This window comes from Aquila chrysaetos, chromosome 9 (genome assembly GCF_900496995.4).
Source record: "Aquila chrysaetos chrysaetos chromosome 9, bAquChr1.4, whole genome shotgun sequence".
Taxonomy (NCBI): domain Eukaryota; kingdom Metazoa; phylum Chordata; class Aves; order Accipitriformes; family Accipitridae; genus Aquila; species Aquila chrysaetos.
This window is the reverse complement of record NC_044012.1, coordinates 39070527-39085751: the sequence shown is the minus strand read 5'-3', so window position 1 is coordinate 39085751 and position 15225 is coordinate 39070527. Positions and strand designations below refer to the sequence as shown.

At 44.3% G+C, this 15225-nt stretch overlaps 1 protein-coding gene across 6 annotated transcripts in view; it reads right to left on the bottom strand.

Annotated features, from left to right (window-relative positions):
* The window catches only part of CLTCL1 (clathrin heavy chain like 1), a 37374-nt gene extending 29680 nt beyond the window's left edge, over positions 1 to 7694 (bottom strand). For 2 of the 6 annotated variants that reach the window (XM_030025961.2, XM_030025962.2), the window contains exon 1: positions 7390 to 7692. In XM_030025961.2, the coding sequence (XP_029881821.1) occupies positions 7390 to 7431 (42 nt within the window). In that variant the 5' untranslated portion in view covers positions 7432 to 7692. Of the gene's footprint in view, positions 1 to 7389 lie in introns of all 6 variants that reach the window. The other 4 variants (XM_030025967.2, XM_030025966.2, XM_030025963.2 and 1 more) reach the window with 4 other exon arrangements.
* Between the last annotated feature and the right edge of the window lie 7531 nt (positions 7695 to 15225).

Sequence of the window (15225 nt, the reverse complement as noted above, 5' to 3'; positions counted from 1 at the left end):
AGAGCAATGCTTTTCAAGCAGAAGAACTGTATCAGCTTCACTGAAGCTTCCTAAGGGATTAACCTACACTGCTTTTCAGTGCACTGCAAGTGAAAAATGACTGCCCTCAAGGAGACAGTATAGAAACTACCACCAGCATCACCAAGTCATTAGACTCCTTTGATACATACCACCCGGACCTTCATACAATAGACTAAACCCTTTGGGCAACAAGTCCCATGGTGGTGTCACAAACACTGTTTTACTGTGTTTTGATCTGGCTGATCATGGCTTGTTACAGCTTCTGTAAAGCTACTTACTAAATCATAAATTGGGTATGTAATGGAGACACCCAGAAGTGTGGTGTGTGAGGACTGTGCCCAAGAATGCCTCAGGAAGTGTTTGTTTTCTGTTCAGCTTACTAATGAAGAGCCATTCAGCTCAGTAACTGCTAATCTCAAGGTACTCAAATTTCAGTAATGCAATACAAGCCAAATGTACACATGTGTAAAGAGACATTTACTCCCTCCCACAAGTGTCTCGGCAAAACTGACACATTCAGCTAACACCTCACTTCACAGGTAAATACTTCAATACACAGTAGTACGCTTCAGTAGGTGCCATTTGTTCCAGAAGAGAATCAAAGTTTAGGCACAAGAACATCAGAAGCTGCTTGCAACTAGAGTTTTGAAAACAAGTCCACTGGACATGCAGCTATTACAGGCTTCTGTGTCAGTAAGGAAAGAAGTTTCCAAATCAAGACAACTCATGTACTTTTCATATATAATGCAGAAATTTTTAGTACCCAATAAACATGCAAGTTGTAGCTCCATCAACTTCTGTGACCTTAAACAACAGAGGAATAAATGATGGACTCAATTCCACTGTTCTTAGTCACATGCTCTAGACCAGACAATATCCACTTATTGTGACAAATTACATGTTCAGGTAGTAGACACCTGAGCACTTTAATGTTGAGCATGATCTGAGTCCATCTAGCAATACAGTACAGTCCATTCTAAGAGACTAAGTTAAGTGTCACAAGAGTGGTTAAGAAATTTAATTGCAGCATAGCCACGTTCCTCACTCGATTTAATTAACCCAAACTCGGATGTATTTCCAGAGTACTGAAGTAGAAACACAGCCTCTTCAAGGTCTCTTCTAAATTACTGTGCTTCAGCTTGACCTACTCTTCAAGAGACAGCCCCCTGGCCACTCTTTCTGCATGGTGAGAATCTCAAGGCATTAGCCTACTTAAAGTTCAGCTTTAAGCCCAAGGTTATTCACTCCAAAATCTGGTCAATGTTGAAGGATAACACTTCGGGTATCTCCATTAAGCTAGGTAAGATTTTACATCAAGTCCTGGTATTAAGATTTCCCGTTTTAACTATTACAAAATCTAGCAAAGCTTTCAGAAAATGTAATACTAAATTATGCATGAGTATCACTGCCATCCTTATTAGGGAAGTCAGTCACATCTTTTAAAGGCAAAATGTCAGTACTTCTTAAAGGATGGTCATATGAATACTGCAAGCCTCAGTGAATGATGACAACGCTTCACATTTTAGCAGTCTGAAAACACTGAAGACTGTTCTGCCATAAGGGGAGTGATAAGTATCCTCATCAGATCCTATGTGCTCCTATAACATGGAAGCACCGTTAAGAGGCATATTCCTTATGACTATACAAAAGAATATGAGCACAATCCCTTTACCACCAAACAAAGGGACATCAGCCAGTATTGCTTCTATCCTGGATGGGACAAACCTGCCAAGACAATCTGAACTATGTTGTTCTAAAGCACCTTCCCATCTTCCTCAAGCACAGAATTAAGAAAACTTTATTACAGAAGGTAGCAAGCATTTAGCTATATATCTTAAAAGGCCTCAGGTGAAGGTGCTACAGGTCATTTCTGAAGTTTGTATATACAAACCAGAGATTTTGCAGTTTATTTTCATAAAGGAGTGAACATCAGACCTCTCAATTGCTACTAAATTTTCATTTTTTATTATGTTCCTTAGGCAAGCAGTACTTTCAAACTAAGGTTGCCTTCTTCTGAAAAGAAGGATTCAATATTACAAAGTCATTCCAGAGACATTTACCATGGAGGTAGCCTCCTCCCAAGATTTTACCCCACACTATTTTTGGGTAGACCAGTTAAACCCTACCAAGCACCCCCATGTAGGTTACTGTAAGCCTTGCTGTAGAGGAAAGGATAACATTCTGTTCTACAAGTAACAGCCTAATGCCTCTCCCACCCTTTCCTACCCTAATGCCCATTATCTATATGTGCAGCACAGAACTACCTTCACTATCAGGCTGAACGAACCAGATAAAGATTTTTTTTCTTCAGAGGTATCTCATATTACTGCAAGACTGGATTAGATACCAAACTTACTTTTAGGCATCTTACAGATACTGAGAACTTATGACATGGTAAAGATTAACCCGAGATGTATTATTTGATTCTCAACCCGAATGAAGATACACAAGTCCCACACTTAGGATGAATTACAACTATTAATCTGAGATTTAGTCTTTCCCAATTCTACTTTACCAGCATGGTACCATTTGCTAAGAAATGGAGTTGAAAAATTTTTACACAAGAGTTCTGGTAATCTAGCCTTTCCCCTTCTGTGGAGTGTAGTGATCCAAACTAAACCAGCACAGACCAACTCAGATACTGATACTATCAGTCTTCAAACTAAGTCCCTTTCTCTAATGGGAAATACTTACACCTAACTTACTGTCTCTTTAATACTGACACTCCAATACTTGGGACCTACAATCAGTTAAATGCTGGAGTCAGAAGAACTCCGAATTTAAGATCCCTCCAGGGCTCAGTAAATACCCCATTTCAGCTTTATGCTACACAGCTCTAGTGGAAATGCTTTTTAGAGGTGACCAAATATTGTTTTTTAAGCCCGTTAGAAGAGAGTAAGGCTTGGGCAGAAGCTATAGGTATCCAATTAACTGCCTGCTAAAAGCTCTGTAAGCACATATCATTTTAAGCACAATACAAACCAAGAACACAGTAATACAGTTTCTCAGAACTCTTTTACTCATGTGACTATAAAAAGTTATAATCATGCTCAATAAGGATCTGCATATAGTTGTCGGACATCTCTCAGTTGCCCACCCTCCCCTCATCCCCTGCTGTAGTTCCCATCTTGACAGTTGAGGGACATCAAGGAAGTATACAAGAACTGAAACATGCAAGACCACCAGCTCACAGGTTTTAGTTGCAGTTAAGGCTTTCATCTTAAGTGACAGTTACTTCCTACACAAAAATCTGTTCCTGTATGTCTGTGATGAGGATTAGATCATCTATGGAATGAGTCTCCCTACCACATGTAAGGCACTTTTCAATCCAGTGAGCAAATATGGTCTCTTCAACACTAAATAGCTGAATCAAGTCATGATATTTAGCCCTACCTTTCGAATACAAGTCCAAAAAGTCATTTACAGCTTGCAAATATCCTGAGTGCTTTTAAGTCCACATGTCTAGCCAAAGCAAACTCATGAAAGCCATTACACTTCAGCTCAGTCATGCCTATTGCACAACAGACAGTAATTCTTAACAAGACATCTCAGACTATCCAAATAGAAAGTGTTTTTGTCCAGAAAATGACGGAAGTAAATCTACATCCTTTATGTTTAAAGCTAGGATACCTCAGCTTCTCAGTGCTGCACCAAGACACATAAAACTTCCACATCAAGAGCACATCATGCACACAAGTTTTTTCACATTAGTTGGCTGTGCTCAAGAGCCTGTATTAGTTATTCAACTGAGAGCAGAACTCTGTCTATAGATCCCTGTGTCTATCCATCTAAGGGATGAAGTCCCTAACCTAGGAACCTGAGACTTTGTCTCAGTTTTCCCTGCAGGCAGAGATTTTTGCTAGTGGAAACTGACAAAAGCTCAAAAGGGGACAAAGCCAAGCTCTTAAGAGCAAACCAATGACTAAGTAAAAGAAAAGTTTAATTTTAGATCAAGAACACTCTGTACACTGAATTCCAGCAGTATTGCTTCCAGTCCATGTACCAGTATATTTAGTCTTTTACAGCATTTCCATTGTAAACTCCACAATCCCCTTGGAAGAGTTCAATCTGGTAAACAGTTTAAAATTCACTACTCCAACAGAAGCATTGGAGTTAAGAACCTGATTAAATCAGTGTAGCTTAAGTAGTGCGTACTAGTACTTCACTATAGCAGGGCTGCCATAGTTTGTACTGATGCAGCTGGTGAGCAACGAGACAGATAAAAATGTAAGTCCTTATCTTACCTCTCTCACCATGGGACTTAACTACGATATCGTCTGTGGGAAGAATGAGCAAGATGCAAGTTCTTTATGAATTTGTGAGGACTCATAGCTATTGAATTCACATCTGAAAACAACCATTCAATTGCATTAAATGGCACTAAATGAACAGTAAGACCTGAGTTCATTCTCAGCTTGACTACTACCACATCAAGACCTGGATATCTTTCTTTTACTGCAGCTATTCTCCATCTTTCAAGCTCACACAGGACTTTAAATATGAAGTTATTATAGCTTGTATATTCATGTGCACTGTGACTGGCAGCCACTCCTCCCGCACAGGTTTGGAGCTACAGTTCAGTCAGAAGGATTATCAACATAAAGCAAAATGAGCTTCAAAAGGAATGTAAACAGTCTGCTGAACCCTAGTACTCCTCCAATTTTACGTGGACCAAGATCACTGTTTCACTTCACACTATCATTTATCTACTTCCAGCCAGAGAGAGTGGGAGAGAAGAGTTCAGTATTTAGCACTGCAACTTATGTTTAGTTTCTCTGGAGAGCACTTTCCACATGCTTCAGTTCTTTTTGTGAAGTACATACAACTATCTCAGGAATACTCTGAACTTAAGTGAAATGTTTCATCAGCAACAGGCTGAATTTGGAATCGAGTAATTCCAGTGTTAACAGCTATTCTAACCACTTAAAGCCATATTAGTTAAAATGACTACAGGTATAAACAATACACAGATTGACATAATGTACAGAAAGATTTCACATAGGATCACTGAAACACAGCACAATAAGGAATTGTAACTTTTTTTGATTTAACATCATAAAGCAGCATATTAGATCTGTTACACTAATTTTAAATACAACAACTTAACTGTAGCCAAGCCAATTTCTTGGAAGTAACATGGCAGGGGGGAGAGATATTAAGCTGATAAAGCTAAATATGGGTAACAGTGAAGCACTATGAAAGGACTGAAGGCCTGATATTTTAATGAATTCCCTACCAGTCAACAATAAGCACCATGTATCATTTATTCATGACTCTCAATGTTTACAACACAATTTAAAGTTAGAGCTGATAAAACTGTACTGCAAATATCCAGCCAGAGCAAACACTACCAGTTCCCACATTCCCTCTGATTCCCCCCCCACCATGTAGAGACAACTGCAGAAGCAGCACCAAGGAGGCTGGCTGCATTCCTACTCCCAGCTACTACTAATCTCAGTTACTCTTTAGTAGAGTACTGCTTTGGAGCTACTGCACTCAAATTGGGGGGAGAAGCGGGAGAGAGTGAATCCTGAAAAAGAGTTTGGTCCTACATGTTAGCAGCAGGGGTCCCAAGGTTTCCCCTACTCCTCTATACAGCCTCCACGCTGGGGAAAAATCCCTCAAGCAGAGGTTTAGTCCTTTTGCCAAGATCAAATTATTTAAGAGCAAAAGCAGGTGGTAGCAAAAAATAGAATATGACTTCAGTACAAATCCCCTGAAAATTTGCTAGCCCCCCCCACCCCCAAGAGAAGTACCACAACGTTAATATTGGCAGAGTTGCAAGACACACAACACAACACTAGCTATCACAGAAAGAGTCATTTGATGTGCAAAGCAGCACATTATACCTATGACACATTAGCTGTGATGTTCTCTCACCATTATTGTATAGACCAAACACAATCAGCAGGATTGGTCACATTTGCTAGTTTTAAATTGTAAGAACTATATGCTTCTTTCTAAGAAGAGTCTGATGTCAAAACCACTTTGACCCCAAGTTTCTTCCTCAGACAGCTGTACTGTAGCTCTTAGGAATTCATTTGAGGTTACTACAGACACTGCTATAGTGGACATTGGCAGGGAAGGAGGGGAAGTGACAGTATAATTCTTCTTCACTATGTTAAACTCTCTTAACCCATGACAACTCTGAAGAGACAGGTGTGTCTGCTCCCTTGGGCACAGAGATCAGATATTTCTGGAGTTCGCTAGCCCTATCACTGTTTTTCAGGATAGGACTCCTTCCGGAGCGACCAAGACAGTTCTTCCAGTCAAGCAGAAAAACACTTCCCAAAGGGAGCTAAAGTGGCAATAACCATTTCCCAAGCTGACATGCTTGAAGTGGCACAAAGTCCACACCGATGGATGATACCCAGTTCATAATTTGAAATGGATGCCTGATTTGACAGAAGGGGCGGTACAGAGACAGAAGGATGACTTGCCAAGTCCACTTCCTGTTCTCTCATTCATTTAGCAAATTCCTTTAATTCCTGCCTCAAACTGCATGTTCAGAGACTGCTGTTCTCTCACTCCATTTACAACCCTCCCTCACCACCAGTTCACAAGGAAACAGATAAACCGGTTTGTCGGTACTGCATCCATTAGTCATGGATCTTTTCCAACGCTGGCATCATGGTTTTCACAGGCTATTAAGAACAGAACTATGTCATTTTCAGGGAGGGGTTTTTAAAAATATTGTTATGTTTGGAAGGAGGGACAGAGGCTGTGCGGCTTCCAAGTTCAAATGGTTTCTTGCACCTCATCTCACCAATTTCCTCCCAGTTCGCAGCTGCACAGAAAGAGGCTCCCACGAACCTCCGCGATCCGGAGGCTGACGGTCGTTTAGGCAAGAGAGAAAAACCTCGATCCCTCTCCAAGAATAAAGCGCCCACCTAAGCTGAGACGGGGGAGCCCCCGCGGTCCCCGGGGCGAGCAGCCCGGCTCCGGCGCCTCCCCCTCCCCGGAGCGGGAGGTCCCTCAGGCGGCGAGTGACTCTGCACAAATCGCGGCCGCTCCGCACGCCGCGGAGAGGCAGCCCAGGGGATGGACGAACGGACGGACGGACGGAGGCGGCAGCCGGGGAGCCCGCACCGGGAGCGGGCTCGGCCCCGCGCGCCTTCCCGCGGCGCCCAGCCGGGACGGCGGCCCCGCACCGGCCGAGAGGAAAGGCGAGAGGGTCCCCCGCCACAGCGGCGGCGGGAAGGGGTCCCGCGGCCCGGTCCCCGTCCCCCCCGCTCCCCAACGTCCCCTCAGCGCGCCCCCAGCCCCGGATAGGCCGCGCCCCCCCCCCCCCCTCTCTGAGGGACGGGGTGAGGCAGAGGAGGGGGAGCCCCGTCCCTGTGCTCCCCACCGCCCCCCCCCTCCGCTCACCTGGAAATGCTCCTGGAAGCGAATGGGCAGTATCTGGGCCATGGCTGGGGAGGGAAGGGGGGGGGAGGGGGGGGGGGGCGAGCTCCCCGGGGCAGGGGCGCGGGGCAGGGGCCGGCGGTGGCAGCAGGGCAGGCGCTGCTGCACCCCACACGGCGGCGGGGAGGAGGAGGGGAGGGGGAGGCGGCGCAGGCGCAGTGCCCTCGCTGGGATGGCGCCCCAGCGGGTTCGCCTCCCTTTTCTGCCTCAGCTCGGGGCCGCTCACTCCGGCGCCGGGATCACTCCGCACCTCACCAGCCTGCCAGGGTCTCCTCAAATAGTCCCTCCCGCAGAGCTCCTTCCCCCGCCCCATAGCCCCCGCCCCTCGCCCGCCCTCCCCCCCCCCCCCCGCCCCCCCCCCCCCCGCTCCCGCTGAGTGGCAGGGCTGGGGAGGGGGCTCCGAGGAAAGGGGGGGGGGGCTCCCCCCGCCCCGGCTGCGGGCAGCGGAGAGGGGCGGGAGGGGCTCTCAGAGCCCCAGGTATCCTTCCGCCGCTGCCACACGCACTCACGTGACCCGACCCCCTCCCCGGCTCCCCGCGGCAGCGGCGGGCGGTGGGTGGGCGCTGCGGCCCCTCACGGCCCTGTCCCGCCGCCCGCCTCACACGGACCCCCCCCCCCCCCTCCGCCCCACCGAGACCTCCTCCCGCCCTTCCCCACGGCAGGGGCGGAGGTGCCGGGGGTGATGATGCTCCTCTGAGGGGCTCCGGGGCTCCCGCCGCGGGTGAGGAGAAAGGCAAGGGGCTCGCAGGCGCTGCCCCGCCGCCCGGCTGTGGCCCTTGGTGGGCACTGAAGGGCGGGAGCAGGCCCGCTCCTTCCTTGACGGTCGGGCCCCGCGGCCTGCCCCAGCACCCGCCGTCGTGGCTGGTTGTGGCAAAGAGCGGCTGTCCTCCTCCTCGGGGTGGACACCGGCTCGTCCTGGCCGCAGGGGAGCAGAGGGATGCGCGGCCTTTCACAGTCATGGCCCCTGGCTCGGGGCATAAGGGCCAGGGCAGCCACAGCTTCTCAGCGGCCCCTGGGAGCCCCGAGGGGCTCAGCGGATGCTTGGGTCCGGCTCGGTCAGACGGCATGGCTGCCCACTGCCCTCGGCCCACCGAGAGATGGTAGCGCCACATGGGCTTTGCCACCTACTGCCGTGCCCGAAGGTAGGTGAGGAGTTTTATGACCAGTTATCAGGTATGTTTGAAAAGCCATCCTGCTGTTCTGCCCTGTTGAATTTCTAAATGGAAGTAGGGTTCCTTGCCCGGAGAGTTGACATCGTAAATCGGAAAGTTACTGAATAACCAAGAAGTGAAGGGTCCAACATGCAAGAGGTATACACCTGGTTTTTTCTACCCTCACTCCTAGTCAGCCCATTAGCATCAGATGAGGGAGGTGAAGGTAACGTTACTGCTATTATGTTTCTCCTAAATTACAGTAATCCTTTGAGATGGAAACTGCTGCGGTGTTGCTAGCTCCAGCAGTTTTATCCAGAGCATCGTGGTGTTCGCTTTTCCCAGAGAGCCCAGCTCTGGGAAGCACAAGATTACAGGAGAATCTCTGATTTAATTTTTTATAAATTAGTTTCTCATGCTGTGGTTTGCAAAGAAAAGCTGAACAAGGGACCCCTGAAGACTCAAAACCAGAAGGCAGATTAAAACAATTCCAAATATATTACAATTTTAAACCTCATTATTTTTACTTAACCTCATTCATTTTTAATACATGGAGCTGGGAATTGCCAAAACTGGGTTAGGTTTCCAAAGGAATCGTAGGCATGGCTCTGCTGAGACACCTTGGTTCCTAGTGGTGCGCACGATTGCAGGCTGCAGCCATGGGGACCTCTTTGCCACATACGGGAGATCCGAAGGTCTACAGCTGGACTGAGGAAATCCTGAACAGCTCATTGAACAGGTGGCAGAAGGTGCTGGGACTGAGGTGCTGCAACTGCCCCATCCCTCAGGAAATCTGGGATCTGTAGCTGTCCCCAGAGGACTCGCGATTGGGGTTAGGCACCAAGGTCTGTTCTCTCAAAAGCAAGCAAAAATGGAGCTGAGGTGGAGACAACTTTTCTTCAGATGGTCTCAAACGGGGTTTGAGTAGCATCTACTCCACAGGTTGGTTAGTAGCAGTTTCTTTATGGTGGATTAGCTGTATCAACTTCTAAATGAGGGCAAGTCAACAGTGCTGCAGAGACAAGACCATCAGTGGGACATCAGGACATGATCTGTCACCAGCCCATTTTGGTATAATGAAATTGTTCTGTGTTTGCTTCTGTCAACTGCCCTCCCTCACAGTCGCTTTATGGATGCTAATTATTTATATCCAGAGCTCCAATTGCTAGCTTTTGCTTTCTAATTTATAGCTAACTAGCTCTGTTTAAAAAAAAAAGGCGAGCCACAGACTTTCATCATTTATTTAAAAAATGAAGTAGGACCTCTTAAGTAATGTGAATAGTTATAGGTTATACATTTTTGTATTATTTATATTTTAAAGAAAATTGTGACAAAGGAAGGAAACAAGTTTGTCTCTGAGACATCTTTATTAGCAAGACTTAGAAATGCACAAAAATCACTGTGTACTGTGTGCAGTCACTCTTAGTAGTCTGGCACTAAACTGCGGACATGAACTAGAGAGATCACTGGCTAAGGAAATCAAGGCTCTTTTAAAGTATAATTAAAATTAAAGGTCTGTTATATTTCCTCAATCCAGTTTTAATAATATAATGCTTCATGCCCACTCCCAGCTGGCCAAATCCTAATTACAACATCCCATAATTTCCGTAGTAAAAAAAGCATCTCACTTTATGTTAAAGTGCTTTGCCATACTTCGTCTGCTGATGTCTTTCTCATTTGTACCTTCTTTATGCTGTTCTGTGTTTAAATATCTGTTCTTTTTAACACCTGGCGTTGCTGGGAACAAGCGTTAGATTCTTTGCAAGTGTGATCAGCTCTGAAGAGCTAGCTGATAGTGTTTGAAATTTTGACACGAATCAAAAAAATGGGAAGAGTATTTTGCCATCTTGTCTCCACTTTGCAACTAGCTGAGCTTCCATAGCTAAAGAAACTGACCTCTGTACAGTCAGCTGTGTACATGGATGTTTTAACTGAGTCTTTCGACCTTGTTTTCTATATTTAGTTTGGGATCTCTCAATGGAAAGGCAGTACTGGCCTTATTTAAGGTATTTCTCCTACAGTCTATAGTCTATCAAAAGGAAATATAGAGGGTCTCAAGTCTCTAATTCTTTGCTGTGCTAGCACCCCTCTGATTAGCTGCTACTCTCTTCCTCCTTTATAAAAGGCAGAGCCCCAGCACTTAGCAGCTGAGAAGGATGTAATCCCTAGCAATCCTTTAACAACGCAAATGGAAAAGCTCCTAGTAAATGTTTCTCTATTTTTTCAGAGGTTGCTCTCCTCCAGATGTTCTGTTTTCTGGCTCCTCCTATGGACGGCAGCCTGATGCTCTCTTTCAGTCTTTGAAAACAGCCCTGAGAAGAGCTGCATTTTTGCCTTGGAGAGGCTGTTATTTATATGGAAAAATGTTGTATGTATTGTGGATGTTCCTAGTCTTCTTCCCACAGAATCAGCCAAGGAAGTCTCACTGGAGAAGCAGTGTGCATTTCTCTTAAGTGTTCCTCTTGGAGTCTTGCTCCACAACATCAGTTCAAATCACAGTTTAAATACAGAAGTGTTCAATTTGCAAATGTCTGCCACTTTACTGTTTTGATTAAAAAAATAAAATGGCACTGGCATATATTCTGGCCTATATGAGAGAGCGTCCACTTGCTGACAGCGGGAGACCTGCCTGAGTGTGAACAAGTAAAACTTTAAGTGACCCGGAGTCTGCAGGTTGGACTTGCACGTCCTTGCAGCTGACCACTACAAACTACTGGAGAGCTCATGTGCGTGACACAGCATTGAACGCAGAATGTTTTATCTGCATCTGTTCCCAGCTGTATGCTGACTGGCACCGACTGAGTGTCAATGTTTTGCCTAACAGATAAATGCAAACCTTAGGAACGCTGTATCAGCAGTTGCAGCACAAAGATGTTGTGGTGCAGCAACGACAGAGGGTCACAACTCCAAAAGTTCTGATTTGGTCTCTCACAGAGAAAATTGACATTTCATGCATCCCAAGGCGCTCACTGACAGCCCTGTTTGCTTCAGGATCCAGTTTGAAATTGTACTCCTTGTTTTTCAAACCACACCCTCACTCCTTGGACTTCTTTCCAGCTTGTCTCCTGGAGACAGTGGAGCCCTCCCTTTTCCTCCCGTCTGTCTCCTCTCTCTCCTTTCAACAGGCTCCTCACTGCTGAGTCAAGAACTGACTCCTCTCATCATCTCCCATCCAGAACTGACTCGTTGTACATGTCCTGCAGTCATTCTCCATTTTAGTTCAAAATTCCATTCAAATAATGTTCTTTTCCCCTGTAATTCAATTCTCCTTTTCCCATCTGTTCTTCTTATTGAATGCATAACTCTGGGTCATACAAAGCACTCTGAGGCTCTGGATGAGTTTCTTCTGTGGTTTTTGTAAGTCATTGCGCAAGCTCCTGAGAGCAGACTGGTAAAAATTGTAATGTTTTTGAAGAAATTACTTGAAATGTAAAGACTTTGTTGCAGAGTTGTTTAATGTCTAACTGTTTAATGTTTAAATTCCCTCTAGTTCTTTCTCTGGCAGGAGAATGTTGTTGTACACACCTAGCATTTAAAGGAAATCCCCTGTTATGGTGGATTTAACTCCTGACATGTTCTTGATAAAGGTCACTTCATGAATTTAGTTTGGTATGTGAAGCCCCATCCTGTATTCCCTGTGCATGGAAAGCTCTGCTGGAGGTGACAGATTCTCATAGCATTTAATGTCAAAATGAACAGAAGTGACTAGAGGCAGTAGCAGTGCAGGCTGGAGGCCTTCAGATTCCCCACAGAGCTAATGCCATGATGATACATAATTTACTTGTAACTTGCAGACAATATGCCCATCGTTCCTCTCAGAAGCATTTCCATTTAAAGAAGCCATTTCTGTCTGTCTTTGTGCCGTGTGTTGACATTCATGCTCTCTGTGCATTCATACAGTCATTTGGTTCTTCTCTGGACACTTGCGTTCTCCAGGGTTTGCAGCACAGATGCTGAATTACTTGCACGGTGATATATTAGCTGAAATTGCAACTCCTCCAGCCCAGCCTTGTAAAAACAGAGGTCTACTGGTCAGTGACGCAAAGCCGAATAAAGGGCATGGGAATCAACGTCTGTCTTCAAAATCATGACAGATGGGTCAGGGCTGCTTGCTACGTCAACCTTTTTAGAAGCTGAATTCCTCCAGAGTGTTTTCTCTCATCCATCAAGTGGATAGAGGGTGAATGCTTTCTTTGAAAATGTAACTAATGGGAAGAAATGAGGTAGCCAATATGAATCAAGTGTGCATCTATTGCTAATTTCACTAGTTCTGGAATGACAGAAACCAAGCTACACTTACAAATAGACCAAGTAAAATCTTAGCCTAAATGGTCTGAGTGGTTAAATACCATTTAGGAGCATAACTAGTAAGTGTGCATAAATAGGATACGAGAATAAAAGGCTGGAAAGGACCTGAAGGGGTCTTCTGGTTATTACCTCTGTCCTACAGCAAGACTGAATGAGCCAATGTTTTCTAATTGCAGATTAATAGGGTGATTTGGGAAATGCTGAATATACTGACTGTTAGGCCTTTTAGCTATTTCCTTTGAAATAGACCCTTGACAGGAAAACCTCAGTGTTCATTTTCTTAACGTTATTATATTATCCAGGAAATAGAATAAAGCCAAGAAAAGCGGAAACCCCATTACATTTTAGAGTATAGTAGTAAACCATGCAGATAGTGAACAGACTTTTAATTTTCTGTAGGGCCTTTACAATATATTTCCCCTTCTCTTAATCCTGGAAAGAAGCACTCTCTAAATTCATAAGCTATGAATTGCCGCCATCCCCAGAAGGAAACAAGTTTTTTATGACTATGCTTTCCCCATGTTTGCCTGTTTCCTTGTCCCCACCATAGGAAGTTTTGAGACCATTAGCCAAATTTAGCCATATGTGATGGAGAGGAATAAGCTCAAACATGCTAGATTTCTGCAAGGTTCGTGAAAATAGGCAGCCAGAGAGTGGAAAGAGGCTTTTATTTAGAAGGAATAGCTGAAGTGGGATTTCAGCCCTTACTGGCAAATCTATGAAGCAGTCAAACCCAAATCATGGAAAAAAAAAAAATCTTTGACCAAGGTCTGCACCTTCTCGAATTAGTTTTATTGTTCATAAAATATTTTTGTTCCCTTTCTTTATGCCCAAATTCCTGCTTTTGTATGAATCTGTACCTTCGTCTGCATTAACTTTAAAGATAGGTTCAGAAATCCCCTCCTGAAAACACCATTATTTCCTGAACTATGTTCTCCCCTTCAAAACCAGGTTTTTATTAGACCATGTAATGCTATTTTATGTAACACAAAGGCCCTAGTTTTTTTCTGTTGGCTTGTAGGATTTCAGGAAGCTGAAGATAAAAGTCACCCTAATTTTCTTACTCATTCTAGGCTTCCTCTGTCTTGAATTGTTTGTGGAACAGGTTTTAATAGAAGTTCTCTGCATTTAATGGTTCTTAATGACATATATAACCTGAATGTAACCGACTGGCTTTTCTGGAACTTCAGTCTTAACTAGAATTTTCAGGACACAAACATAATACAAAGCTGTTTCCCAGAGAGGTTCAACAACCATACAAGTTTGCTACCTTTTAGATTTTTGAGAAAATAACAAGCAAGATGGCCGAGCTAGAATAAAATGTAGGTAAGCACAGACTTACATGCTCAAAGTCCTCATAATGACCTGTCTAAATTACCTTTAAAAAAATTCCTACCAGTGCTCGCAGAAGCAATATATAAGCACTTTTGCTACCCTGTTGCTAGAATGAATTTAGATGACACAAGATTAAGACTACTGTGCCCCTTTATGCCAGTGCTTTCAGTGTAACTGATGCTACTTGTATGAGGGATGTTAAATAAAGGGAGAAAACCTCTTGTGCAGAGACAGCCTTAACAAGCACCAGAGGGAATTTACAATCCTATCTTTTTAGAGTGTAGTTAATCTTTTTAGAAATACCTATATTTTTAGAAGGATCTTCCTGAATTTAAAGAGTACTTGGTACTTCCTGCTTTTCTAAAGGCCTGAGAGATGCCCTGCAACATAAAAAAGTGACATCAAATTTTGGCAAACTGTGCTGTTCCAGATATGTAGAATATCTTTAGCAAACATAAAAATGAAAGGGGAAGCATACAAAGTGCTAGTTAAACCATTTATTTAGCATTTTGTGGTCACATTTCTTTGTGGATTTTTGGCCCTCATTGCGGAAAAATGTGATATAATAAAGTACTAATTTCAAAAAGAATGTGTGGAGGTACAGTTACGCAGTAGATTTATTTGCCTGCCTCTTTCTGCACCACACAATACTGCATCCAGGAAGCAAAGGAATGATTTCTAGTCCCAGTGTCAGAATTTTCCCTCTTCCATCGTAGCTCTCCACAAGTCATTTGCTCCAACTCAACCAGAGTCTAGTGTGAACACGTTTAAAATTCTGGATCAAGTGAGGCTCTGTAGTCAGAGCACATCAGAAGTGAGTCGTCTTTGTGTGTTTCTATCCATTTCCATTCCGTGAAGACTGAAACATAACTGTTAAGATTAATAAGCAGCTCTTCTTTTGTTTCTTTGGTTGTGCTGGAAGAGGAAAACTAAAGAATTGAAAGAAACTAGTTTAGTGTTAAGAAATAACCTTATGTATCTGTATGTTCCTCTTCTAGCTCAGAAT